This window comes from Strix aluco, chromosome 2, assembly GCF_031877795.1.
Source record: "Strix aluco isolate bStrAlu1 chromosome 2, bStrAlu1.hap1, whole genome shotgun sequence".
NCBI classification, from domain to species: Eukaryota; Metazoa; Chordata; class Aves; order Strigiformes; family Strigidae; genus Strix; species Strix aluco.
Genome location: NC_133932.1, coordinates 134,512,187 through 134,539,920, shown reverse-complemented (window position 1 = coordinate 134,539,920; position 27,734 = coordinate 134,512,187). Strand labels below are relative to the sequence as shown.

At 37.7% G+C, this 27,734-nt stretch overlaps 1 protein-coding gene across 1 annotated transcript in view; it reads left to right on the top strand.

Moving 5' to 3' along the window:
* Nucleotides 1-27,734, top strand: part of ACER3 (alkaline ceramidase 3) — a 58,893-nt gene that overhangs the window by 17,728 nt on the left and 13,431 nt on the right. Inside the window, exons 2-7 of the mRNA XM_074816450.1 lie at nucleotides 2,284-2,394; nucleotides 10,301-10,353; nucleotides 14,505-14,557; nucleotides 16,744-16,825; nucleotides 17,986-18,021; nucleotides 25,952-26,010. Of these exons, the coding sequence (XP_074672551.1) occupies nucleotides 2,284-2,394; nucleotides 10,301-10,353; nucleotides 14,505-14,557; nucleotides 16,744-16,825; nucleotides 17,986-18,021; nucleotides 25,952-26,010 (394 nt within the window). The remainder of the gene's footprint in view (nucleotides 1-2,283; nucleotides 2,395-10,300; nucleotides 10,354-14,504; nucleotides 14,558-16,743; nucleotides 16,826-17,985; nucleotides 18,022-25,951; nucleotides 26,011-27,734) is intronic.

Genomic DNA, 27,734 nt, shown 5'->3' with positions numbered 1-27,734 from the left:
TTACCCTACTGCAACTCTCTTCTGAAGTCACGTGCCTTCCCAGTTGCGGATAAACATCATGGTATCTCTTTTGTTCAGCATTTTCATATTTGAATTTTTGCCAGATTTTTGACAGTTTCATAACGACATGACCTTGAACAGTGATATTTATATAATGCCTAATAACTTCTCTTGAAACTGGGCATCATTAAGAACTGCTTTAGAAAGCAGAAGATTCACTCTCCAGACTACATAGCCTTTACTCTACTTTTTGAGGCTGGATGACATCTTTGCATGATTTGTGGGAGGACGTGGTCAGTGTACCACACAATACTGAGTTTTAGTGGATTTCTTCCAAACCTGGTCTCCACTGAAAGTGAATCACTGCCTGTTGCAATGCTGAGGGAATGCGGTAAAAGGTTAATGATTCCCCAAAGAATTTAAGCATGAAAAAGGCCTTTTATATTGGTATGAATTTGTATGTCTCCGCAGAGCTGTTTTGATTTCAGCTAAGCTTTTACGTGGAGGAACTTACTACAGAGCTGACTACAGGAGTAAGATCTCTGGCACATCTCTGTTTTGCTTGTTATAACTTGGTGAAATTCGTGGTTGTGCAGATGATGTTAAATCAATAAGTGATTTAAAGAAGGTCTCAAATCAGATGCAGTTTTTATCTGGTTGAGAAGAATGTCTGAAACTGAGATTTGAATCTACTTTGTTAGTAGATTAAGTTAACTTCTTAAAGATGACTAGGTATACTTGTGCTTCATGCGTTCTGAAATAACCTTTCTTCCATTCGGGTTTGAACTTTCTGTAAACCTATAAATATGGATTTCTGTTCCCAGAGGTGCTGTAATACTTTGGGGTTGTATGATCATAGTTTGGTAGTTTTTACTTTTCTTTGGGATGGATCTTGGGAAGTAAAACTCCTGAAAAATAGGTGCTTGAATTAGGGGAGTGATTCAGACATGTCCTGCTCGCTCTTGTTCATTGTTTTAGAAAGTGAAACTCTTCTGAGATTTTTCTGCTGAATAAAAAAGCTAGAACTAGAGTGATTTTGGCCGCTCCATAGCCTCATACATTGTATTTTTCATTGAGATATTTGGAAATTGGACTTTCAATTTTATATACATTTAACTAACTGATGGTGTGTGAAAGTGTGTGGTTTAATTTATGTAAGCAACATTCTGCCTTTTTTAATAGATTTGCTCTTTTTCCCAAATTGTGTGTCATTTTATTCCCATTACATAATCTTTATTCTCAAAATTATGATTTGTGGTTAGGCTAAAAAGCTGAATCTGCATCCCTTCTGCTGAGAAATGTACCATTTCCTTATGGTACTTTCCCTTTAAACTTCTCAATATTTCATTGTACTTTTGCATAGGCCAGGACAGTTTGAAAAAAACATCTAAATCAGACTGGGAGAGTAGTCTTAATAAAAAAAAAAAAAAATAGGTTCCTCCATCTTCCCCAGTGCTGGAAGAGTTGTCATGGCCCCTGGTATCAGAGCTGGGCTCTTGGCTTGTTCTTGCTTTCTCCGATCTCTACAACACGTGTCATTTCTTTGCGTTGCATCCCAACTGCAGCAGGGGATGGAGAGCAGTGGTGTCTTGCTGAAGTTCAGGCTCTTGATAAGCTTTGACAGTTGCCTATCACGCCGATCAGTAGTGGCTTCTGACTTTTTGCTATTCCTTATCGTACCCTCTTACAGTCTTTGGTTTTACACCGTGATCTGTGATGTAGCATCCCATCCGGCTTGGTCTGTGTGTGCGCAGTGAGTAGCACACTAGTAACAAAGGTCGAACTGGTTTCATTTGGGAACGAGTCACCTTAAAAGTATCTGAAGGGAGTGCAGAGGAGAGAGTTCCAAGAATAGGTTTAAGAAAAGAAAAAACCAAACACCTCTCTTAAAATATCAGGCTTGAACTATTTGGGGCTTGTATCTGCTTAAGGAATCGGGTTTTAATTCATGAGCTGTGCAGTCAGGGTAACCCTGTTTTTCTGCCTACTGCCAAGAAAGTAAGCACTATCTAAGTCAAACCTTTTAGTTAAATTAGTATTATATTACTATCCACATATGTGGAAAAGACAAGAGTTAAAATGTTCTTAGCCTTCAAGTAGTTAACTGCTTTGTATCAAAATTTAACTTTGTATTATGTGTAAAAGCAGAAGACAACTTCCAAAAGGGTGTAGCTTTCAGAATGAAAACTACTGAACCTGTCTTTAATGCATGAACGGAGCTTTATTTATTTAAAGTGCATAGTACCCAATTCTAAATCTCTGCTTTTTGTTTCTGTCCCACAGGGAACACAGTGAGTAACCTGATTTTCATTCTACCTCCAATCTATGGTGCGATTCAGACCTATAAAGATGGCCTTGAAAAACGGTATTTAGCTGCATATTTTTGTCTTGCAGGTATGTGTAAAACTTAATTTGCTCTTTCATTATAAAGAGAGGTCAGATGTGCAATGAATATCCAGATATTAATAAACTAAGTACTTAAATCCAAATACTGTGTGTGTGAAACATAAACCTCAATTTGCTATACTTGTTAATATTTACAGAAAACTGGTATTTGTTGGACGCACATGAAGTTAGAATTCACTAAATAACTTTATGAGATTTTTAAAGTGATCTTTTTCTGGCTTTAAGTCCTGCTCAGTGCATATTGTGTCCTTCTTGGATGATTTACAGAAGATGTGTTACGTGTCCTACTTTCAAACAGTTTCACACTATATTAATATTTTTGTGACATTTGTATGAAACAGTAATACAAGAAATGGCCAAGATCTTGAAAGAACTGGAAAAGCATTCTTTCATGAGTTTGAATTTGTTTTCAGTTCGTCTTTGGCATATACCACCCAACAACCTAACTGCCATTGTATCTGGAAGTTCTGCAAGGGTGGAAGAACAATGGAATATTCGTACATAGGTGAACTGAAGGGCCATCTGTTTTTTCTAAAACAGCAAAATCCAGCAAAGAACCAACTTCCTTTAAAACCTGAATTGTGCAACTAGAAGTCATGTTCCTTATGAGAAAAGATGATATTTGAGGGTGGTTCAGTTTCGGCAGTTGGGTCTGCAGTTGGGCAGTAGATTTCGCAGAATTTGTGTTTCACAAGATTTCTATGTTTGCTATAGCTCCTCTCTCTGTGGAGGCTATCTATCCCAGTCATCTCAGGGTATGAGATTGGTTTACTGTAGATGTTACTTTTAAGATTGGCAAACTTAAGTATTTGGACAAACATTGTTGAAAACCACATGTCCATATGCTAAACGTATTCTTGAATCCAATTAAACCGTAATATACATTAAGTACAGCTTCGTGGTATTTCAGTTATGTCAGCTTTGCTGATATGTGTGAAAGATAAGCAGCAACAAGGTACAGCTTTGAATGTTGTCTGAACACTTCCCAAATAGGCATTTATAGGCTTTTTGTGGTTTTAAGTTTCATTTTTGTCTCAGTATAAAATAGTTTGGTGGAAGGAATTCCTGAAGGTCAGGGTTTCCTTTTAAAAAGGGAAAGAAAGAGTGTGTGTTTGCTGAAGCTGACTCTTTGCATGTTCTTGGATCAAAATATCCTATACTGCCAATTTTTTTCTAAACTAAAAAAAAAGTAAAACTCCATGTTTGAGACTCCATAACTTGTTACGTTCACCATAACTTGTGGCTACCTCTGTCAGTGACGCTTCATGATGGACAAAGTGTGCCACTATCTGACCAGAACGTCAGGCTGTCACACCAAGACTGCCCTGAGTGGGCATTTCTCATATACAACGTTTAACCAAAAAAACCCCAAACTGCCTTTGATCACAATAAATACCATGGACTGCAGTTTTAGACTGTTCTTGCTGTTCGTGAAGGAGAGCTCAGCCTGGGTGTTTGCCGCCAGTGCTGGAGGGCGGTCCTGAGTTCCAGCTGGGCTCTGCTCATCTGTGACTGGGATGCCTTTGACTCCTGTCTGAAGTGATAAATTCTTGCATGGCTTGATTTTTATCTCTTACGTTGGAACCTAACATTAAAGGTCACTCCCAAAAACATTTCTCTTCTGTTTTGTTTCTGCTTCAGTATTCATAACGCTGAACTGTTTTACAGCAGTTGAAAGATGTGAAGGAGTATAGGTGGCTTTATAGCTCCTCAGTGAAAAACAGGAACAGGGTGGTTTGGAATCACAAACGTCTTAACATTTATTCTGCTACACAATAAACGCAGCAAATGAGAAGATAAACAAAGTTTTAAATATAGTTGAAACGTGCCAGGAACGTTGGCACTCTTTCTGTGCATGTGACTGCATGAGAAGCATAATGAAGTGGAGATAGAGTAAGTGGATTGAAATTTCTTTTTGTAAGAAAGTACCAGAGAGATCTCTTTCCCTTATAGTAATTTTATTTATTGACAGATTTCACTCTGCGTACTTAATTTGTAACAAACAAGTATAGATTTAATCTGTAAAGGAATAGCAAATTTAACACAAACTTCTGATTTCACTTCAGGCACCATACTTCATTAAAGACCATATAGCAGAGCTTCTAACTAGCTGGTCGTATCTAAGGGTTGTTTTGTTAAGGTAGAAATTCTTTACCAATTCTGCTATGAAGTTGGGGGTGGAAGGGAGGGCATTTTAGTTAGGTTTTAACAACTTTGAATCATTACTGAGATTTTACAAGAAGTTAAAAGACAGCTGTCAAAGCGGACATTAAAATTAAATCTCTTAGCATTTGAGAACATAGGCAGTGTTGTTTCTAGACGTTTTTTGGTCCAAATCAGCTGTTTCTTTTGGGTGCTTCCAGACATTTAGGTGATTGTCAGTTCCTTTGTGTTTTACCATGCTGTGTTCAGTGCTTCACTTTATACCCCACAATTTCTTTTGCTGACATTTATTTCCTCTTTGAACCAAATGCATTTTGAATTAGGGAAGCACTGTTCATTTCACATACCTGCTAAGATCCAAAGTTGGCAGGACAAGAAGGGGGATTTCTAAATAACTGTTCAAATAAATTTCTTGTTCATTCTGGTGCTGAGACTGAGTTGCACTTTTCAGCAAGTTCTTTGAGATACAGCACACTGTTCTCAGCTCTTATTCTGCTGCCTTTCAGCTCAAAGGGCACGTTGTCAATGAACTCAGTAGGAACCGGATACAATTTTTAAGCTTTAGAGAGCTATTTAATCAACCTATAAATTATGAAGAATAATCTTCAGCAGTTACTTAACATGTTGCATCTCATGAATTAGGTGGAACAAATCATCAGACTCTCGCTATCTGAAAGAATAAGCAGATGGTTTTGGATGGCTCTTTATGATGCTGTGGTAATGTAGCAGGTTCTACCATATGTCATTTCCTTATGCATCCTGGGAAACTGTGATTCCCAAATAGTTCATATTCTAGAAGGCTCTTGATTTAAAAAAAAATAAAAAAAGAGAGTGTAAGTCTTTTGGACCCAAGAAGATGAGAAAAAGCACTCAATGGATGTTATTAGATTTATTAGACTTATTAGATGCTTTACTTGAAATTTGGAAGGATTATTCTGTTTTTTATTTCTCTGGACTGTTTAATAGGGCTCAGTCATTCAAGCTGTGCCAAAGCGGAGGAAGAAAAGGGTGCAAAGAGTTCTAAGACATAGCCATAGGACCTCATAAACAACTTAACTAAACTTCATTTCCAGTGAAACTCTGTATCTGTGAAAATAGTTGTTAGAAGCCCTTCAGTCAAAGTTAATTCCCTTATTCTTACCTAACAGCCATAGAGAAGGTGCTTAGGCCGTGTCGACGTTAGTAAATCAAATATGCTCAGGAACATTCCTGAGTGCTGAAGCCAAGTAGCGTGGAACAGCCCATGTCTGTTCATCTTAGCCTCCAAAACAAGGTGACCACATACAGATTCCCTGCTGGGCATGGGCCCTGGACTCTTCTGGCTGCTGGGCTGTGCCTGGGAGCTGCTCAGGGAAAGTGCTGGTTGGAGCAGGACAGGTTCACGCCGCAGACTGTTCTAACAATTCACTAGCGCAGACGGTTCATTACAACGTCTGGGAACAGTCCCAGCCATGCTCGAGGTTACTTGTAGAGCGGTACCCTTGGAGTCACCAAGGTCTCTCCTGTCTCTTATGCTGTAGAGGGAAACCATTACAAAACAAAATAATTCAATAAAAATTGTTCATTTAATTCCCCTTTTTCATCTTGTTTCATCCTTGGACTGTTTACTGTCTTGTCGTATGTTGTTGTTTGGTTCAGGTCTATCATTGTAAGAAACCATAGCTGGAATTCAGCTCCAGATTCAAACACCTAAACATATGTGTCTACCTGTGCAGAGGGGTCTGCCTTTCACTGCAGTCAGTAAAGAATCATTTGGCTCATCCTAAAATATCCCCTTATTTGGCCAGCTGAATTACTCGTTATAATGCCATTCTCTTTCGTGGAAGCTCTGACACCTAGTTCATGTGTAGATACCTAAATAAAGATGTTTGCATCTGGAGAGTGTTTTCATACAGTGCCTGTATAATTTAAATTCAAACCACATCTATGAAATCCTAATAAACTGCTTTTTCTATAAAGGCTTTAGTCTTATTATAAGACTTTTGAATGCTGATGGATAGTCTTGTATCAAAATGAATTATTACTGATTATGGAATACTTCTGATTCTTCCTAAAACTATTGAAAGATGCATGGGAAGTATTTGTGTCCCCCTGGGGTTCAAATCCTGAGAGTTGATATGGTTCATATATGGAGCTGGATCTCATGTGTAATGTCAGATTATTTCTAGCATGGATATTACCCTGAAGTCTTTGATGGTGTTGAAGCACAGTGAAATAACTGTGTATGAAGTAAAGTTTGCAGATGCATTGCTTTTAGGTCATCACTAACACAGCTATTTTATCAACTAGCTGTTACCATACATTGTGTTTGCTGCAGGACAAAAAAGACTGTGTTACTCTATATATAGCAGCTAACCTGACTTTGCATTTCCAGTCTTTTTAAGTGCTATTCTGATCCTATAATATTGAGACTTAATGTGTATTCTGTGCTTAATACATAATTTATGTATATCCCTTGTAACTTGAGAGGTTTGTTGGTGTAAAAATGCTGAGTGACTTGTACTATGAAAAGTGAGTTACAGTAGTTAGAGAAGAAATGGTATTGCTTCAGATGGTGTTAAAACTTCCCAACCAATACACAGCTTTTAGTGAGTTAAGGTCCTTTGCCAAAGGAAAAGGCCTAAAATGAAAACTGTAACCCCTGCTTACAAGATAAGGAGCAAATCTATTGCTCAGTTTGTCAATGGCTGTATGGGAAAGTTGCTTCTATTGAAGATCAGTGTAATTGCAGTGATTGTGTTCACTCGTATTTTGAAAAGTACAAAGCTGATGGAACATCTCATTGCAGTGATGATTTTTGTGAAGTAAATATTCCTTAGAAATGTCTTGATCCTGAAGTTATGTGATGAGGAGTATACCTAAAGATACCTGCATTCCTGTAGAACCACAGGTAGAAGCTACATGTGAAGACATTTGAGCTTAAGTATTAAACCACTATTTACTGGAGACAAACACATGTCAAGCCCCTTGTAAATTTACAAGTTAGACTTTGTGTGACAAAAAGGTAACGTGCTCTGGGCATGACAGAGGAAATAAAGATTTCCTTGTAATCCTTGGCATGTGATAGGTGTTTCCTCTTTTTACTCTGCAATGTTCTCAGCGCCAAACACTTAACCCAGCATTAGGCCACAAGACAGCAACTCTGACTAGCACAGTTCTTGGCTCACTGAGGGCAGTATTAGGTATTTATTCCCTTCTGCTGAAGTTTACCCGTTATACAGTGATGTTAGTGAAGCAGAATGACACACGCTTCAGCTTCTACAGTTCACTTCATCATCTTTTAATGCAGTTTCCATCCTTCTTTTTGAAGAGATTCATGAAGCTTTTTGCACAATTCTGCGTTAAACTATAACGTATGCCAGAGGTAGCAAATGAGAAACTTGGTTCTTAGCTCATTCAATGTCTAGATGTAAAACGTTTTTAAGTTATCCTGCTGCAATGTAAAACATACCTTTTTAAGTTATGCCTCTGCAATGAACAGGTATAAATGGGTTATGTAAAGAATTCTGTTTCATTCTTTAGTCTTCACCTAAACCCTCTCTTCAGAAAGTTGCTATTGTGCATAGTTGCTGTAATAGTGTTTGAGGAAATGTTTGTGCAGTCTTGAGAGGAGAGGGAGTGTCATCTGATGAATAATCTAGTCATATAATTTCTACTCATGTAACATTCTGGGTTATCTGCTGAATGCACTTAAGTACCAGGGAGACTTGACCATGTTCGTGAGCTCTGTCAAGATTGCAGCAAGCAGTATTACAGCCATTTCTAGTAGAGGTTTTGATTTGTAAACTTTTCTTGTTTCAGATAAGTATTTTATTGCTACGCAATATAGGTAAAGCATCATTCTCCAACACATAGTAAAATCTCATAATCATAGAATCTTCAAGTGTGATCATTACACAGAAGCAAGAGGGTTTTTAAATTATTTTTGGAAGTGCATTGTAGCTCTGGGATTAATGACCTGAAACACTAATATCTGCAGCATTCTTGATTTTTTTCAAAGACTGGAAAGGAAAAATAATCTAGAAATAACTGCTTCTAATTACACAGGAGGAAGGGGAGGAGTTCAGTAGCTGATTGTTGAGATTTATTGACACCAATAACTTTAACAAAAAACCCCAACAACAACATATTTTGTTAATTTAAAATAGGTTGGAATTTCTTACGCAATGATTTTACCCATATTTGAAAATTATACTTGTTACAAATTTTAAGACTTTGTGTCATGAAGATACTGAAGTCACTGTGACAGCCAGGATAATAGATGGTGCTGTTTTAATGATGATTTTAATGGGGTTTTTTTCTTCAGAGTGAACAGTAGTTGTAATATATTCTGTATATATCGAAAAATGGCTATGAGAATTTCTCATTAAAATCTCAATGAAGGTGAAAAACAGTTGTTGCTTATTGTTTGGAAAGATTTTTCAGAAGCAAACCAATTTAATCGGAACTTTCGGAAGTGCATATGGTTGTTTATATTCTGGTAGACAGCCATGCTAAATTTTTCCAGAGAATTAATGACATTAAAGTATTCAGCAATAAGTTTTTAAATGTAGCTGTATTACAGTTTTATGTTTCAGTAAAGTTAGGTATTTCATTTCATTGAATGTACATAATCACAATTTTAGTCTAATAGCATCTAAAGAAACATCTCCAGATATGTCTGTCAATTGTCTTGGGAATCCTTTACGAAATGCACAGTTTGTTAGATAGGGGTCTGTTTATCCATCAGTGAAATCTAGATGATGTAGGGAACATTATGCTCTTGCTGCAAAGCACAGCAGCACTACCCAGTGATCAAGGCTTGACTTCAAATCACTTTGCTTTCTCTGAAACTAGAGTCTGATGTTAAGCGTAATTTCTTGAAGGAAGACAAGACATCGCATTAGTGTTCTAGTTCTTGCAAAATAAAAATGAGCTAGTGCTTAATGAGAGTGTTTAACTGATAACATTTCAAAGTAATGAGTGATACGTTAAATACTCCACCAGTTTTGCTCTAAACAGTGAAATCTAACTTCCAAGAAACATTGCCCTTGTCTGACTGAAAAAGCTGTGTGTAGGCAAAGTATGTATCTCAAATTAATTTCAGAAGTAAATTCAGAGTTTAAAAATAAAATATTTCAAATAAATAAAAATCGTTACATAGAAGGATGAGCTTCCAAGAAGAAGACTTGGAAATGGTGATCTCGTTTCACAGAACAAATCCATACTGCTGCATTTTGTTTACCCTGAATTTCTAGTTCTGAGTTCTAGTAGCAATTCGTTTCTGCTTCTAGAGCTGACAAAAAGCTCCTCGTAGAATTTACCTTTTAAAACTGGACAATAAGCAGAAATATCTCAGGCTTTCAGGAGTACTAGCAGTTGAATGATGCTTTGCATTAAAGGATTGAGACGGATGTAGTTAATGTACTGAAAAAGAGAAATAGAATGATAATGTTCCATTCATTTTGGGTTCCCTCTGCTCCTCATCTCATTAAGATTACAGCAGTTCATAGGAGACAGTATTGAGAGGAGAGAAAGAGGACACCCACCCCAAAAAAACCCACAAATTCAAGGACATCACTGGTGACTAAAGTTTTAAGTAGGTGGCTGTGGAAAATTGGGGTTTTGTCCCTGAAATGGGATGCTGATGTTCTAATTTTTTTTCCCAGTAAAGTTCATGCATTTAAGATAATATACCTGAAAGTTTGGCTTGTAGACTTCTATGCTAACCATAGTTTTGATTTGTTTTCAGCTGTGGGATTGGGATCTTGGTGCTTCCACATGACCCTGAAGTATGAAATGCAGGTGAGTATTGATAAGCAGCTGTGAATCATTTTATGTGTGTATCTCACTATACAGTCATATTGCTATTTCTTGACTAGATGAAACATATAACGTGAGTTAATCTGCCTTCGGTATCATTGTACGTGACTCATGCTCTCAACAAGAGAGGAGCGCAGGTCTTGTTTCTTTAGATATTTTCCACTGATAGATATACAGGAATATACACTTGCATCTAAACTAAGAGCTATAATCAATTGCTGATGTTGGTGGAAGACACTCTATCCTTTGGGAAATCATGCTATCTTTTTAGCTGAGTTGCTATTCTGAAATTTGTACAGCTTTGGATTAATAGCAAGCAGTATAGGCTAGAGTTACTGTTATTTATCGTATCCTTTTTTTATCTTAAGGTTTTCTATTACGATTTCTATTTATCTAGATGTACTTGTAGCATTAATGCTGAAGTCATTATCTTCTGAGTAGCAATAATTGAGTCTTCTTCTCTCTTATTCCCAAGTAGAAGGCATTCTGTAATAGATCACTGGGCCTAAGGATTTGGTCCTGATGTTTCCTGTTTTCTAAAGGGACACAAGGAGTCTTGTCCTGTTGTCCTGTTTTAGGTCTGAGAAGATTAAGGAGATTAATCTTTGAATCTAAGTCAGGGTGAAGTGAGATTCAGTTCAGCTTAAAAAAACCTGTGTTTAAAAGTATGTGCTGGCAGTCTGCTCCCACCGTAGTCAACGGAAATACAGTTACGTCAGTGGAGTTTAGAGCTGGGCTGAATCATTCTGCAGACTCCAGTGGCAGTCTTAACTTGAATAATATTCGTTTGTCTAAATATAGGTGTTTAGTGTCATCTTAGACCCTGTGAGTGTTCTGTCTGGCCTCCAGCTGCCATCCCACAAAGGTGCAGGTCTCTTAGACCCCCTGTCACATCTGCCAGACTTAGGTGGGTGTATTGGAGATGACAGAGTGTCTCAGATGGCATTAGGTGCCTATGTGGTGGCAACTGAATTGAATCCTGGATTAATGCTGATCATAATGGGACCTGAGGCACTGCATATATGGACACCCAAAGTTACGTGTCTTAAACTGGAACTGAATTACCATCTGTAGTGATATTTGTCTCTGTAATGCTCTGTTTTATATCTCTGGCATGTGCTGGAGACTGTCAGCCTGTATGGAGCATACTGTTGCCACCACGTAAATATATCTGGTGCTTTTCTTGGCATGAAAAAGGCAGTTTCTAGATCCATTTCACCACTCCCAGACTGAGGTATGATTTACCTATATTCTCTTCAGTGGTGAAACTGCCTTGAATTTCCACCTTTTCATCTCTCTTCCCTCAGCTGCTTGTTCCTAACCCTGCCAGTTCTTTCTTACACGGATGCAGAGGTTAGCAAGGCCACTCTGAAACCCAGATCATTAAAGGGATCCAGGGTTAAAACATTCTTATGTGTGGTGGGGGTTTTTTGGTTTGGGTGGTTTTTTTTTTGCGTGTGTAGAGGCTATTTTAATCCAAGTCACTTTGATGCTACTTACCCTGTAGTTCTGGTGTTGCATCAGAACAACTAAGGGGCCTGTGAACTGTGGTAAGTAAAGGGTGGGCGGAAGCAGATGAGAGGGGAGCAGGAATGTCTTGCATCATCTTTCCAACTGGTGTAAAGGGCTTCGTGTGAGGCAGAGAAAGTACACTTATTATTTTGGCAGCCAAGTGAAATCCACAAGTGGCCCATAATTACTCTTGATTGCTAGCTCACGAATCACCATAGAGGAAACCAGTAAATAATCTTTCCTCATTCACTTTGTCTGTTGTTAGGATTAAAAGTAAGCATTGATAGCTGTTGGAAGAGATCTTTTTTTTTTACATTTGTTTCGCAATCTTAATACTATAGATGGTCAATTCAAATTGCTTAATTAGGAGAAATATGAAAGCTTCTGTTCCTGAAGGCAGTTAGAATACTTCTGAAGCAATCACCTCTTTTTTTCCCCTCTTATTTTTATGGGAATCTGCTTGTGTGCATTCCTCAAGAATCCAAAATGCTTATTTAACCAGCAAAATCAGCTCACCGAGTTTCCTTCTATCCATGTTTCTTCATTGTTCAGGCATGTTCAGACATGCTCTTGACAGTATTTCTGGAAGCGTTAATTCCTTTGGATACATATGCCGTTGTCTTCTGCAATCAAATTCTAACTTGGATCTTTTGAGAGGCTCTTGGATGTTACCACTGTGTTCCTGAAATGCTGCCAGCACAGAGTGTAATCAGCTGTCCAAATCTGAAAAAATTTGCTGTATTATATTTCTTATTCTTTTTCCCCCCTTTTTCTTTTATGAGGCCTTAAATGACTCACACTCTTAGAGCTGCATGAATTAATCCTGCAGCTAATTCCTATCACACTTGGTAAAGCATATCACTGAATTTATAATAACTATTAGTATAAAACTGAATTCAGCTATTGCTTCTGGTTTTTTCCTCTCTAAGGCATCACAGCAAAGATAAACTAATGTGGTGGCCAGGTGCCACCTAACACAGCTGTTACCTCCAGCTGCCATCTATGTTCCTGATACTTTGTACCTATTGTGGTCCCTGACTCTATAATGCATGGATTCAAGGATTTAAACTCTTTTCTGCAGGGTTAGTTGTGTGCTGAGTCAGCTTTTGGTACTGGCACACTGTGGGCCAGACGAGCATGACTGCCTGACTTGGGAGAATTGGTGGGAGTGTGGGTGAAGAAGCAAGACCTGCCTTGTCAGTGGCAGCTACTCCGTAGATCTGTTTAGCAATATTGCAAAACATTTCCTGAAGTTTCTGTGACAAAAAGCTAAATAGTTCACACTCAGGATAATACAGCTCTCCTTCTGTAAAAAACTAGATCACTGTTTTTTTCCAACGTGAAATTTCAAAAATAAAAGAAAGTTTTTGCCCACGCAGTTAAAAAAAATCTCCCAAACCAAGCAGAATCAAGCTGGCTTTCTAAAAGGGTTTGTGTAAACTGATATTGCTCTTAATGTGTCTCATTATTCAGAAAAACATGGTTGTGAACTTGTTAAGTATCCTGTATCAGTAGTAGGAAGGTAATCTCTGTCCAGGCAAGGCCATCAACAACTTTCAGAGTGATGACGTAAAAAAGATGAAAATCTTGTTTGCATCCAGTTCTTGTTTTTCCTAGGAAGGAGTCAAGCCTGGTGTAACAATTCTAAGATGCCCAACTATTAATGTTTGCTTAACATATTAGAAATCAGAGTTAGTGGATCTTCATTGATCCGTTTGTATGCTTTTGCATTTTCGTGATTTTCAGTCCTTCATAAGAGGAGGTAAGTTTAACTATATATTTATGAGCAGGAATTTCTTAATGTTCTTTGAGAAAAGTTTTAGAAGAAAATGATGCTATGATTTATTTTTTTTTTACCCCTCTAATGATAAATAAATGGCAATTTTGAGCATACCTGTTCTTGAGAAATCACCTCTCATGTGATTACTATTTTAATTCCATCTCCACTAAGGTGGCAGGTTCCTGGAGAAGTAACTGTTTTAGCTGTAATATGCCAGTCTTCTCCCAAAGTATAAAAATGACTTAAGACAATAAAACATTATATGGCAGTCATAATTTGGGAAAAAAAAACCCAAACAAGAACCCAACACACAAACCAAAAAGACCTGTCTCTGAATTAAAACAATGTAAGAAATTTTCAAAATTAGGAGGTAAACATGCAAGCACATTGCAAGGTACTTCCAATGGGCTAAAGTTCTATTTTATGTTATGGAAAAAATTTATTTCAGGTTTTCCGTGAAGTTTGTACAGAAGTAAGAAGACGCTACTGGCTGTATTGAGCAGTCCATAGACGGGGTGGTCTTATTCAATCTGAGTTTAAAAAATAATTCTTACAAATGTTTGAAGAGGTATGAACAGTGAAAATGGCATGATTCTTTGAAGGCGTGGGCTTTTTATGAAACGTAATAGTCAAAAGATTCAGAGCAGTAAGCTTATTAACACAGCAAGCTTTCAGTAGTTTAATAGGATTTGACACTGCTGAGTAAAGTACAGTCAAGAAGGTGGATATCCAAATGACTTAAAAACTCCTGTTTTCTTAAGATTTCTCTCTCCTTAATTAACTTAGACAAGCGTGTGAGTTAAAAGTAGTTTTCATGTTTTGATGTCTCTGCTTTTTGTAGCTGTTGGATGAACTGCCAATGATATACAGTTGTTGTGTGTTTGTCTACTGCCTGTAAGTATTTGTTAAATGTTTTTTTCTGAATATTTATGAAATATTAACTTTGGAAATGTAGACTCTGTGAAGCCCAATCTACTGTATAGTGAGGCTGATGCTGAAGCTTCTAATGATTTCCGTGAGATCTCAGTTTTGCCAGCAGTACAACATTATGACTTGGCCATCAGAGCACCAGGCTGGCTTTAGTCCTAGTTTTTGCTAATTTAGAGATGTTTTACCAGTGGTTTTTTTAACAGGAAAAAAAAAAAACTCGTTAAAAGACTTTGTGTAGTATGCAACCAGAGCTCAGTGTTACTTGGTATGTAAACAGCAGACCTAATAAAATCAACTTCAGTAATTCCTACAAATTATCAACATTGTAATTTATTTGAGCTGTATTTCTATGATGTAGTCTGACTCCAAATGCAAATTTCAGATTTCTGGTTAAACCTGCTTTTCCACTCATCTGGAAAATTAAAGAAAAGGTTTTATGAAGAGTTGAGAGCACATTTTGTGGAGAGTGTCTTGGAAGATGCATGACAGCTTAATGCCATGCCAGGATGTTTTCTCCCGTTTAATTTCAGGAGCAATGTAGCACTTGGTGACTGTAAAGATACCGTAAGTTGGCTTTTTCTTGCCTGTTGCTGCAAGGCCTGGATTTAACATGATTTGTTCTGTCACTCGGAAAATCCAAATGATAAATCAACTTGTTGTAGAGAAAAAGACAAAAAAAATGTCTTTTTAGTTCTGAACATATCAAATATTCAGCCGTTGAAAATTGGAATAATGTTTGGTGAAGATTACTGGTAACTTGCAATGGAGATGGGATGCTATGGGGCTAAACCCCCATCTGTGGAAATTACCATCAGTTTGTGATTCATACAGTAGAACGATTTGTGCAAACTCAGGAGCAGAATCATAATGCCTCTGTTAGTGGAAATATTTCCATTGTAGCTCCCTATCTCCTTGAAATTGCCTTTGCATTTATTTTGTCTGATTTGAATGTGATTGGGGAAAAAGATGAGAAGTGGCTGTAAAAAATCTGTTTGAACAAATAATCATGCTTATTTTGTGCAATGGTTACTCGATTATCTTCAAAAGCACTGAAGTCTGTTACTGCATTTATAGCTCTAATAAGATTCTTTGTGTGTATGTTTGGTGGTAATTAAAATGTTCTGAAGAATGAGCTAATGTTTAGTTTAGGAGGCCTTTAATAATAGTTTTGGTTTTCTTGAAGGTAGGTGGTGGGGTGGTTCTGCACAGGACATTCCCTTATGCATCAGTCAGCCCTACTGACTCTGTGTAATTACTTTGGCAAGCCATTTTGCAATGTAGCACATCGTGCTGTCTTGTAGGTTTTGGGGTTTTTTTTCCCAGATATTCCTACCTGGTTTTTCTTCATTTCCTTTTATTCGTCCATAATGGTGTCTGTTTCCAAAAGTTTATAAACAAATAAACTAGGCAGATGTAACTTGGAGTTATATAGACAACTTCCTCTAGCCCTGATGATTTTGTGCTTGTTGAAGTTCATTTTTGGGGGGTTTTTTAGTCCTTTTTTTCTGATAGAGATACGGTCTGGGATGTGTGTGTGTAATTCCATCACAACTGTGACTGAAGTGTAGTGTAGAGATTGTGAAACTGATTTTAATTAGTTGCTTTACATACTGGGAACAATTAGCTGTTTTTACCTTCCACTTCTACCAGTACCCAGTCTAGCAAATTTACTGCACTGTGACTGTTGTAAAGCCATAAACAATCTGCATTTTAACAGATCTCTAGAGTTCACTGTTTTGTAAGGCAGTCCGTTTCCCATGCTGTCTTTAGCTCACAGATGTAATATTTTCTGGCAGCTGTATTGCATTTTAAACTCATTTCTTATTTGCCATCCATTATCACCCCTTAAGCACCTTCTGAAAGTGCTTCTGCTTCCCAAACTCTTTCCACTGGTTGGGTTATCTTTTGTGTATGCATGAGCTTAGGGGGCTTTTTTGTACTAGATTTTTTAAAAAAACCATTTAATATAAAAATTCACACTTTTACCAATAAAATGACACATCTTTATTGGAGCAGCTACAATTTCTTGAAGGGCCTGAAACTCATTTGGATCTATTTTCTCACAAATTTTGTGATAATATACCTTGAAAAATGCATCCTTTATATGGTAAGTGATGAATGTTATTGCTCTCCTTTATGTTCTGTTCCAGGTATGAATGTTTCAAGTACAAGAACACAGTCAATTATCCACTGCTTTTCCTGTTAATAACATACAGCTTCGTAGTCAGCATAGTAAGTACCTTTTTCTAATACGGCATTTTCACTTGTAAGTTGACAGTTTTCCTGCCAATAAAGGAACGTTACACAAGCAGTACTGAATCTCTCTCACTTCCAGTCAGGAAGGACAAATTACTCTTTTGTTGGGAAAATTATGTCCTGACCAGAGAACCCTGAAACCTTTCTATCTAAACAACTGTATAGAATAAATGAAGAAGAAAAGCAGTAATCCAGTTGCTGGAGTAGGAATGTGAGAAAAACAGTCACTGTTGACTTGTTATGAGACCTTGGACAAGCTGCATTCCTCATCTTCCCTCACTTTAATTCATCTACAGAAATGAGAATAAGCCTGTTCAATAGACTGCAAAAAGTGAACCGTTATACACAGTCCAGGATATTTACTGGTGTTGTAAAGCAACAGCCAGAATAAGAAAGGAACTTTGCTGTTAAAAAAATTAGAAGAATTTTAACTGTGTCATGGCTAACTGGATTCCCTTTCTCAGTGCAGTGTGCCCCCTTTATGAATAAAATTAGTTTTGTGCTGGCTGTCAACCACAGATGGAATCTCCTTGATTGTTTGTATTGATAACCATTTCTTAAAAAAAAAAAAAAAAGTAGTATTATAGGTTGTCATCTACCTTCAAAATACTTGCCTGTTCTCTTCTGTACTTCCTAAAATTTTTTACACTTGTGGCATGTTATGTCTGAGGTCTAGTGCCCTTCTCTCTTCAAAAGCAGAAATTAAATGAACTGCATTAACAATAGGAAGAACTACTATTTTTTTGTAAAATGAATTGAAATGTTAATGCATTGTCAAAAACATTAATAATAGCAAATCAGAGTACATTTTCTTCTTGCAATGCTTATTGAGAATGTGTCTGGTAATTTCTGCATCTTAATTGGTTTTGTATGTGTTGCAACTCCGTTAAATGGGGATATTTTAGATGTTAAAGTCTCTATTCGTGCTTCTTAATTTAAAATAATTCCACAGTTAAAAACCTCAGGTTTTGCCAGAGGAAACTTCAGGTGTTTAATCAATTTTAATGGTGCGTGGATAGGCACCTGTGTCTTGATTCTAACAGAACAAGTCTTGGCAATATTTAGATGAATAATGTTATAATTGTTCTCTGTTGCAAATTATCTCTTTTTTCTTTTTTTTTTTTTTATCTTTCCAGGTTTACTTAAATTTGAAAGAGCCTGTGTTCCATCAGGTAAATCTTGCTCTGTTGGAGAAGCTAATCTTGTTTTAAAGTATGCTGTTTTAGTGGAGTGTTTTACAGGATTTTATAGCTGAAAGGAAGATGGAAGGCAAGCACAATTTGCCTTTTTCTTTAAGCAGTATTGCTGCATGTCACGTTGCCATCCTCTTACTTGGTGACTTGAAAAACTAGAATGGTTTAATGCATGTTGTGTTTTAGCATTTGATCTAATATTTCACGTGGTTTTCGTCAGTGGCAAGTGTAACGAGGTGACATTGGCTGTGGGCTAAGGTGTGTGTGTGTGGTTTAATAAGTCCTTGTCTGCTTCTTTCCATTAGCAGCTGCTGTGAAACTGTGACCTGACATCGTAACGTGGCTTGGGTGACTTAGCACTATGTTCTTCTCTCCACTTTAACATATTAGTTTGGGTTTTTTTAACTATTCAGTTTTACTTTGTGCAAGTTCAAGCTGAATTTAAACACAGAATGTCTTCTAGAGTTATGTAGCAGACTGGTTGTTATGGTCTTACAGGCTTAGTGGCATATCTGGTACAGGTTCCTTAGGAGGTTACAAATCATGCTCGTTTATGTATGCCATGAGGAGTTTTCCCTCATTTAGGATTTTCTGATTAGGGATAACAGCTGAAAAATTGCCAAGCAAAAGCACTGAACGCTTTGCAGGATGGGGCTTTAAAGCCTTAATTTCTGAAATTGGTAGTGCCATCGCTTGTCAAAATGCGCCTGCTGCATCAGCAGTTGTAAAAATGATACGTGATTCCTGTTGGTGGATTAGTGAAGCGCTGATGAATAAAATAAATTCCCAGCTGCTCCAGATAATCTCTCCTAGAAACATGAATTGTTACTCTACCTGTAGATAAAAAGAGAAACTTGCAGGGGTTTTTTTCGATAATCTTAATTAAATCCTTTCTTTTTTTCCCCTACTTACATTTCTAGCAGGAAGATGCTGGCTAGGGTGAAAGCAGAAATTGCGGATGCTTTTACTGAGCCGGTTATAACTGGTTTTGAATGAAGTGACAAAGTAATTTAGTTAACAACAGTGGCAGGATTTACTACTGATACTGGACTTTTATTTCTTTAATCAATGATCTACTCAATCTACATTTATTGCAATAAATACATTACACCTTCACTATATTCCAGTTAGATGCATTGCCATAGGTATTGTCTCATGTCACAAATGCTAAGTAAGATGAAAGATATTATGACTTATTGCAAAACAGGGAAATAGGGAAATTTTAAACCGTCACCCCAGACCTTTAATTTTTTGCATCTGGTTTCTTTTAGGTTCAGAATATGAATTCCCTGTTATAATTTATACATGAGGAATCAATGTAGGAAAGATTTAGGCCCATAAAAGTGCTGGACTTTTTACAACAACTCTTTCCAAATTGATTTTTATGGAGAACATACAGTTATGGCCAAATTCCAAATGTTCAAGTACTGCACTCATTTTTTTCACAATCTTTGCCAAATATGTTATAAATCCAGAGGAAACATTTCTCTGACTGCACAGCTAAGCAAGGTTATTTTCATAATACTTGTCCTTTATTTTAGAGTGCACAAAAAAAAAAAAAAAATCTCAATATAGTTTCAGTAAGTATTTTCCAACTGAATGGGTCTCATAGACTTGAAGTAAAGTTAAATATGCTCATGCAATCATAGTTTAAATCACAGTCTCAGTCCCTTAACTGTATTGGAAAGCAGCGTCAGGACATAAAGCAGCGTTTGATTCCTCTAGGTATTTGTCTGTGATCATCATCATTTGTCAGCCTTGCAAAAAGGAGAATAACTACATGGACAGCTTTATATGGTTCATTGTTTCAGTGTGGTTTTTTTTCCCTGAAAAGAGAGCAATAAGAATGGAAAAGGATCCTATTATATTTAGTAGCCAGGATCCAAGCCTCATTTTTCAGTGAATTACTTTCAACTTTCCTTCCCAACTTAGGCTCATAAATTGCTCACTGCCAGCAGGGCATGAAGGGGATTTCAGTTTGTTATTCATGGCACAGTGGCAACAGAGACCAACTTATTTTTCTCCATCCACATATTGCAGATCTTTAAGGGTCTTAGTGCTTTAACCGTAGGAGGGATGAGATGCACGTTTTGGTAGTTGGAGGCTGCACATCATTGGGAGGAAGAAACCACTTCCCTGCCTGACAACTGATCTGGTATTTTTTGCCACCTCATCAATTAAATGAAAGATAGCGGTGGCCTTTACAAGCATGTATTGTCTTGTTTATGTCAAAATCTCTCAGGCTACAGCACTATTATTACCTAATTTCTGTGGTGCTAAACAACCCTGTATCCCAGTTTCCTAGTTGTTTTTAAGCCAGCATCGTTGTCAAAGAAAACAGATGTGGCTCTCCCCTCTTTTCCAGCTGGCACACAAATTTACTCTCTGATGTGAATTTGACTGGGGAATGCAACAGGTTAAAACTCTCCTTAGAATTAGCTTTAGATCAGATTAGATGCTCATCCCTCTTTACCACATGTGTATTTGTGCTTATACAAGGAGAGGAGTGGGGGAAGACTAGCTGCTGGTGTGGAGTGATCCACAGACCCACAAATATAAGACAGCCCTGAAAGTAGAAGAAATTACCCTGACAGTTAAACTTTTAGACTTAAGACTTACAAGTAGTCTTCTTTCTAATATTATATGGCCTGGAAAGCTGACACCTACAAAGCATTCTATTCCATCCTAATTTGTTTACCTGATACATACCACATGCTGGCTATATAGTTGTAGTGATCAAAAACCTCATTCAGCTAGTGGGCCAAGTTATGTGAATAATGATCTAAAAACCTGTTTTATTTGCATAGTCATCTGCTGCGAGAGTTTGAAGCAAATTTTGAGCAAACAAATAATTAAAAGGTAAATAGAAAACTAGATTAAATAGCTGTTTCTTCTACTTTAGAAAATGTGATTTAAAAAATGTCTTGTGTATAGACATTCCAGAAGTGTTGTTACGGTGTCCCATGAGAAACTAAGCAAGCTGGAGAAGTAGATCAATATGAGAATTGCAAATAGGATAAGGGAGTGAGTGACTGGTGGAAAATGACTAAAGGAGATGATGAAAGGCAGTCTCAGTCTGGACTTTCTCAAGATCAGTAGTGGGACTGGTTTTATTTAACGACCTGTAGCAGGAAAAACAGAGTCATGTACTGATGATATTTGTGATGTTCAGAGGTATTGCTGAGTACAGAGGAGGAGGTGAAGAGATAAGTGGGAGACCTTGAGGAGTAGCATGACAAATGATTCAGAATGGAAGATCATGCAGTAATGGGCAAATACCAACTATTCTTGTTCTAAACTGTGCGTAGGTCACCGGAGGGAAGGAGGGAGTGCCTGGTTGTGTTCGCTGATCACAGCGTAATGATATGACCCATGAATTTTCTGCAACAGTGATACAAGTAAAACATAAGTATTAGATTTACCAATTAAGGTGACTTTGGGTAAGAGGGAGAATGTGAGTGTGGCAGAAAAAGGTGTTTCATTTACCTCAATGAAAAAATTAATAAAATTGTTCTCCACAGGTGTTTTAAATATACAAATGCAAAGGAAGTGAAATCACGATGAAATGTGTATGTAGAAGTACATATGGGAGCCTGAAACTGCATGAAGAATATGTTATGTCAGAACACAATCTGTTCAAATTTACAGGACTCCCCATTCTGGGGAATCTGTGTGGACCCACTTGGTGTCCTACACCTCTCCAGGGTCCCTCCTGCTGCTAAGGCAACAGTTGCTTGTAGGCTTAGTATATTGTGCCTTTTAGTGGAACGTGTTCTCGCTTTCTACATGCTCAGGTTGCCAAGCAGTCTGTTAAAAATGACCTTTTCAGGGCATCTCTTCACCACAGAGCTTTTTCTCCTTGGGCATTGTCCTGCTGAAGACCACATATAAAACTAATTTGAGTGACATTTCACTCCGGTACACAGCTTGTTTGGGGATGTCTTCCAGAAAGCGAGTACAGCTTTCATTCTGGGTAGTACTTCTACCTGCACAATAGCTTACGGAATGTGGAAGGACGTTCAGACTCTCCAAAGGATCAGCTCTGTGGGTCATTGAAGGGGAAGCTCAGTTTACTGCTGCAGTATCCCAGAAGCTCTGGATTGCTGCTCAGTGCCAGGCCGCAGCAGTGACTTTTGTGTCACTTTGCCATCACATACGTGCACCTAAACAGGACCAAACCAACTGAATCTGAATTAGTTCTTTCAGGAGCTGTCAAGGCAGCATGTAGTACTAAACAGCCATAGCTATGCTGAGTTACTCTGTGTTTCAGTGTCATCATGCGGATTGTCCTTCCTTTTTCTCTCTGCTCAGATTTCTTTTCCAGAAATTCAAGAACATGTAGAAGTTGGTTTTCTCTGTTGTAAATTGCAAATACAGTTTCCAGCTTCAAGTACTTAGGCTAACTATCTTTTGATAGCTGGTTGGTATATTAATAGATAAGCAGTGGTTGCCAAGAACCCAAAATCTCTCCGTGCGGTTCCCAATGTGTACACTAATATTTGAGGCTGATAAATTGACTTTTATTAACCAAGGATGGGCAGAAGGCCAGGAGCAGAGGAAATGGAGAAGTGGAAATAACAGGCTATTGCTGCTTTCTGTACTAGAAGGGTAGGTGAAGAATCAGTTTTGTATGCTCCCCCCAGAGTGGAGTACCAGCCTTGCCTCTGACTTGCATAGGAAGTGAATCTATATGATGTGCTTAATTGCCTCCACATCAAAAATGCTGCCAAACACAGCCCTGAAATGCCTATTCCCATTTGTGAATTAGAAGGATGTTCTTCATATTTGGCCTTCTTATCAGGTAATCCACTGTGTATTAATAAGAGTTCAGGTTTTTCCCCCATTGCAATGATACAGGCTTCAAAGCTGAAACATGGAGCTTTATTTGCATCTTAAACAGCAAAGAGGGAACTGTCTAGTGATAACAAAAGATGATGAGATTCTGCTGTTTCCTTTTGTTTCAATTGTAAGGCAAGGGTGTTCTTTGGCTTACGATTCAAAGGCACTGTGAGACAAAATAGCACAAAACTTGCTTGGGTTTTCATCTGTCACTTGAACAATGTGTTAAAGAAGAACAAAGGGAGCTACAGGAACTGAAAAACTTGAGTCAACTTGAATAAGGTAGATTTTTTTTTTTTTTTTTTTTTTTGGTTTATTTTGTACTTTATCCTCCTTTGGGTGGATGGATAATCCCTAACAAATTTTTGGCATGGTGCAAATAGTAAATCCATGGGTGGTAAAGGAGTAAAAGTAAGCATTGCTCCCTGAAGTATAAACTAAGTTGTGTAGCTTGGTTTATAGGCCTCTAGTAAGAAACAGCTGTAGCGAGATGTGCAGCTACAGTCTCTGCATATCACAGCAACACCTCCTCGGTGCTTGCCTTCCGTGTGGAGAGGAGGACTGGAGCGTGCAAGGCAGAACAGTTTGTTGTGCCAATCTTTCACAGGCTTTTAAACACGAATGTGTTTTACTGCTAACAACCTGTTTGTGTGGGGGAGCGGAAAAGGCAAGAAATTGAAGTGTCAACTGTGGGCATATTTTTCTTCAGTCACTGCAAGGTTCTTTTTATTTTTTTCCTTTTTACCTCCATTAAGACTGTCCTCTTCTGCAAGCCATTAAGCAACTCACTAGGAGATACTAAGCCGGAGGCTCTAGAAAGAAAGCTTTTCTTAGTTTTTGGTCTTTCCAGCTTTTAGCAGCTGCTGCAAAAAATAGCACTTTTAGCCTGTGTTTTACCTGGACGTTGGGCTGCCTATTAAGCCATGTTTCTCTAGGCATAGTCTGACACTATTTATCTCCTTCTACAAAGAACCCAAGAACAAATTAGATAAAAGCATGAAGGTGGTCACACCCTTAACAAGTATAATGGAAATTTCTCTTCATGGGTAGGTTTTTCCTGTGTCTGTGCTGCAGAAGAGCATTTTAGCAATGGAAATTGTAGGAAGGAGATCAGTAAGGAAAGGGTATCAAACTGTGATTTGGATTCCAGAGGAGCCTTTCTATGAGTTTCTTCCTCTGTGCCATCCCTCTCTTAGAATAAATTATTGAATTTGATTAGGAAAACTAAATAGGCTGTTTTAAATGAGACTGATGAAGTAAAATGGCATTTAACTTTTAAATTTAGTCTGTATTTGTTATATGATGGGGTATTTTTTGGCCAAATGTCAGCGATGAAGGATTGTACCAGCATGTAGCACCTTTCTCTTTTCCCTTTCTACCTTTACCTTGGGACTGACAAGCACTTGATATTTGGGCTGTGTCTAGCAGGTTTTGTTGTTTTGGGGTTTTTTTTCCACGGTTTATGTGCTGTACCCGAGCAAGGGTTTTGTATAAAGTACAAGCCAGAACCAATTAGCCTTTCAAATAGTTTTGCTTTGTTTAGCTCTACAGAGCAGAAAACACAGCAGTAGTAGTTCAGTTACTGAAGTTATTTGATCTCACTCTGAATGCAAATAAAGAGCTGCCTTGCTGAATGACTTTGCATAGTCAATATTGGAGCTTAGTTTTACCTGTTGTCAAACATAAGGGCTCTGTTGTCTGTCTTGTTCTGTATATATGCACTGATAATATGGTGTGTGCTATTAACCTCATACTAAAGGTAAAAGGAGTTTGAAAATTTGCCTTTATGGACTTTTGAAAGGTAGGTTTCACTTTGCATTATAGCAGTCTATTTTATGTCAGATGAGTAGACACATGCATATGCTTGCAGGTTAGTAATAGCTGAATGCCCTGGTTACAGCAGAGTAAGAGGTAGTCTTTGCCTCGACAATGTAGTCTAAAAGAAGGAAAGGTATGAGGAGGTCAGTGGAGCATGGTAAGGACATGGGTTTGTAAACACACCTCTGAGTTTAGTGGCTTTTAAAAATAGGCAGCAAAGGTTTATCATTTTGCTGTTTCATGTAAAACAAGGCAGCATTAGACTGGAGTTAACTAAAAGCAAAATGAGAAAGGAAAGTTGGTGAACAAGGAAGAGAAGAATAGCAAGGGGCTTGTAGGCCACTGGAGAGAGGCAAAGTGCAAGGCACAACTGCTTGGAACAAACTGCCTTTTGGCAGGAGGAGAACAGTGTTCAGAATAAAAAGCATGGAGAGCAATTTAACATTACCAGTGTTTGAAAATCCTCCCTGCTGCAGTGGCTTCTGCATCACTTTTCAGGCATGACTGACCACATTTCTTCTCCTCTTTAGTCTGTACGTCTTGGAGATGGTGTTGTGTGGATCCTAAGCTTGTGAATAAAAAAAGGGAGTGATTTAAAGATCACGAGGCAGAAAATAAATGATTACTTTGACTTTTTATATAAGTCAGGCGATTACATTCAAATTCATCAAGCCTACAGTGAGCCAGATTTTGCTCATGGATCTTTTCAGAGCGTGTAGCCTTCCCACTGTATAATTAGATTGAATCCCAACAAGGTGTAATAGCTGGTTTTAAATGCTTCCTGGAAAGCTTCTTCCATACTGGTGCTCCGTGTGAGCACAGTGCAGGTGTTTGCTTTCAGGTAAAAATATTAATCAAATATCAGTGAAGGAAGTATAACTTTCCAAAATGTTTTTAGCAGATGCTTACACAATCCTGGCCTAAAATGCACAGATACAGAAGAGATAGGAGTTAGTTACCATTTTGATTTTAGGATGCTGAGTGCCATCTAGTGTTTGCTTTCTAATTCAAAAAAGTGAAACCGGTTTTGCACAACTGACTTTTCCTGTAATTGCATAAAGGGCATGATTTATAATCATATTTTTATTTGAAATTTTTATAGAAGACTTCCCGGAGAGAAAGTTAGAGTGGATACTATTTTCCTGAGATGAAAAATAAAAATCAACAGAGGCTCCAAACATCTTTCACTCCTGTTGTGTTTTATAAAGTATTTTGAATCCAACTGCTGAATTTTATCTGTTTTTATTTCCAGGTCATGTATGGAACACTAGTTTCCATTATAGTTCTACGATCTGTTTATATAGTATTATGGTAAGTAACCATTTAGTTCAGCATTATAAGATATAACTTGGCATTTGCATCTATTTTTGGTAGGCTTAATGTGAGAAATTGGCAATGGCAAGATTTGTTTAACTAGGTGCCTAATGCTAGCTGCTCTGCTCTGCTTGGCTGAAAAGGAATGGCTCATCTTGCATTTTTTTGAAGCCGCTGGGATAACATTAAACAAAATGGAGATTTCTACACCTATGATCAGTTTTCACTGCCAGGTGTTCTGCTAGTGGCTTCAGTTGTTAGCCTGGGACTTCAAGTGGAACGGAGTTTCTGTCTTCATATTGCTGGGTGACATGTGAAATCTGTTGCCAGTGTCCAAATTCTGATGCTGATACCTGGAGAGAGGTGAGAGTAAGACTGCAGAGCTGAACCATCGGTTAATATTTCCTTTCCTCTTCCATGCTCAAGTGTCTAAAATTCAAATGTAAAAGATAATGACACAGAAGGCTAAATGATAGTTTTCCTTACAGTTTTGTCTGGGTAAAGTTAGGTATACATTATGGAAATTGAAATATAAACTAAACCAAACAAAAGGGTATTAGAAGTGTTAGGAGACACTGAGAAGCATTAGAATCACCAGAGCACAGACTTGATGGGTAAAAGTGAAGAAAAAGGAATTGAATCAGCATGGGAGTAAACACATACCTTTAGCTCTCAGGGGCTTGGCTGCTGCTTCCCATCTCTCCCCTATGAATAATTGGTGTTCTCGGTGTTTGGGGATTGCCCCTGAAAATTACTGATTTCTCTCTACTGTCTTCATTCTAAGTGTGCTTTTTGTTAAACTTTGTTTTGAGTTACACACGTATCTGTTTAGGAACACAAAGAAGAATTTAGCAAAAGGTGTGAATTTAAAGTAGATTCACTGAATCGCCTTCCAGTTGCAATTTCAATTAATTCGGTTTGACTTTCCCCAAGAAATCCCCACAGACCAAGTGTAAATATTCAGAGACTTTTATTAAGCAAGAATAACTTAAAACTGATAGCGTGTTGCTTGCAGCTTTAGAAACAATCATCAGTTTAAAGGCATTCTTCAAATGCATGAACATGGAAATTTTAATCCTAACCTAGAGCTCTGTAGTGCTATTACCTTAATTCACTTTCAAGGGAAACTAAGTTGAATCAAGCTCAAGCCATTCTAGTTTTATTCTTATACAAGGATTTAGCACAGTTCTAGTCACTTAAATTAAATTTCTTTCTCTCTGTGTAGACAGACCCTTGGGCCTTCTATCTTTCCAGTTCTGCAGTTTCCACACACTTGTGCATTCTCATGATTTCTGAAGCATTTCACTGTCTTCTGTCATTATCAATAACACCACTATCCTCCCTCCCAGGGAATCATTCATTGTTTTCCTCCAGCAAAGTCTGTCTCTGAAGTTCCACCTACCTTTTTGCATCAGTTTTAGAGGTTTGGAGTGTATTTTCCTAATTAGCTGGATTGCTTCATTGCAACATGGCCCTCCAAAGACTTGCTTCCTTCTCCCTTTGGTTATATTATGCAAACTGGTTTGAAAGTTGGGATGGGGAGAGAAGTAGGTTTAAACTATTTCTAAATTTTAACTAAACTGCTACTAATTTTAAATTAGTTCTGCTAGAGAAGCTGTGCCAACCTGAAGGTACCCTTTCTTTTCTCTAAAAGTCATCCGCAAGTACAACTTTTGGATTTACTTTCTCTGCATTGCTAAAACGTATTCCTGTCTTTCCAT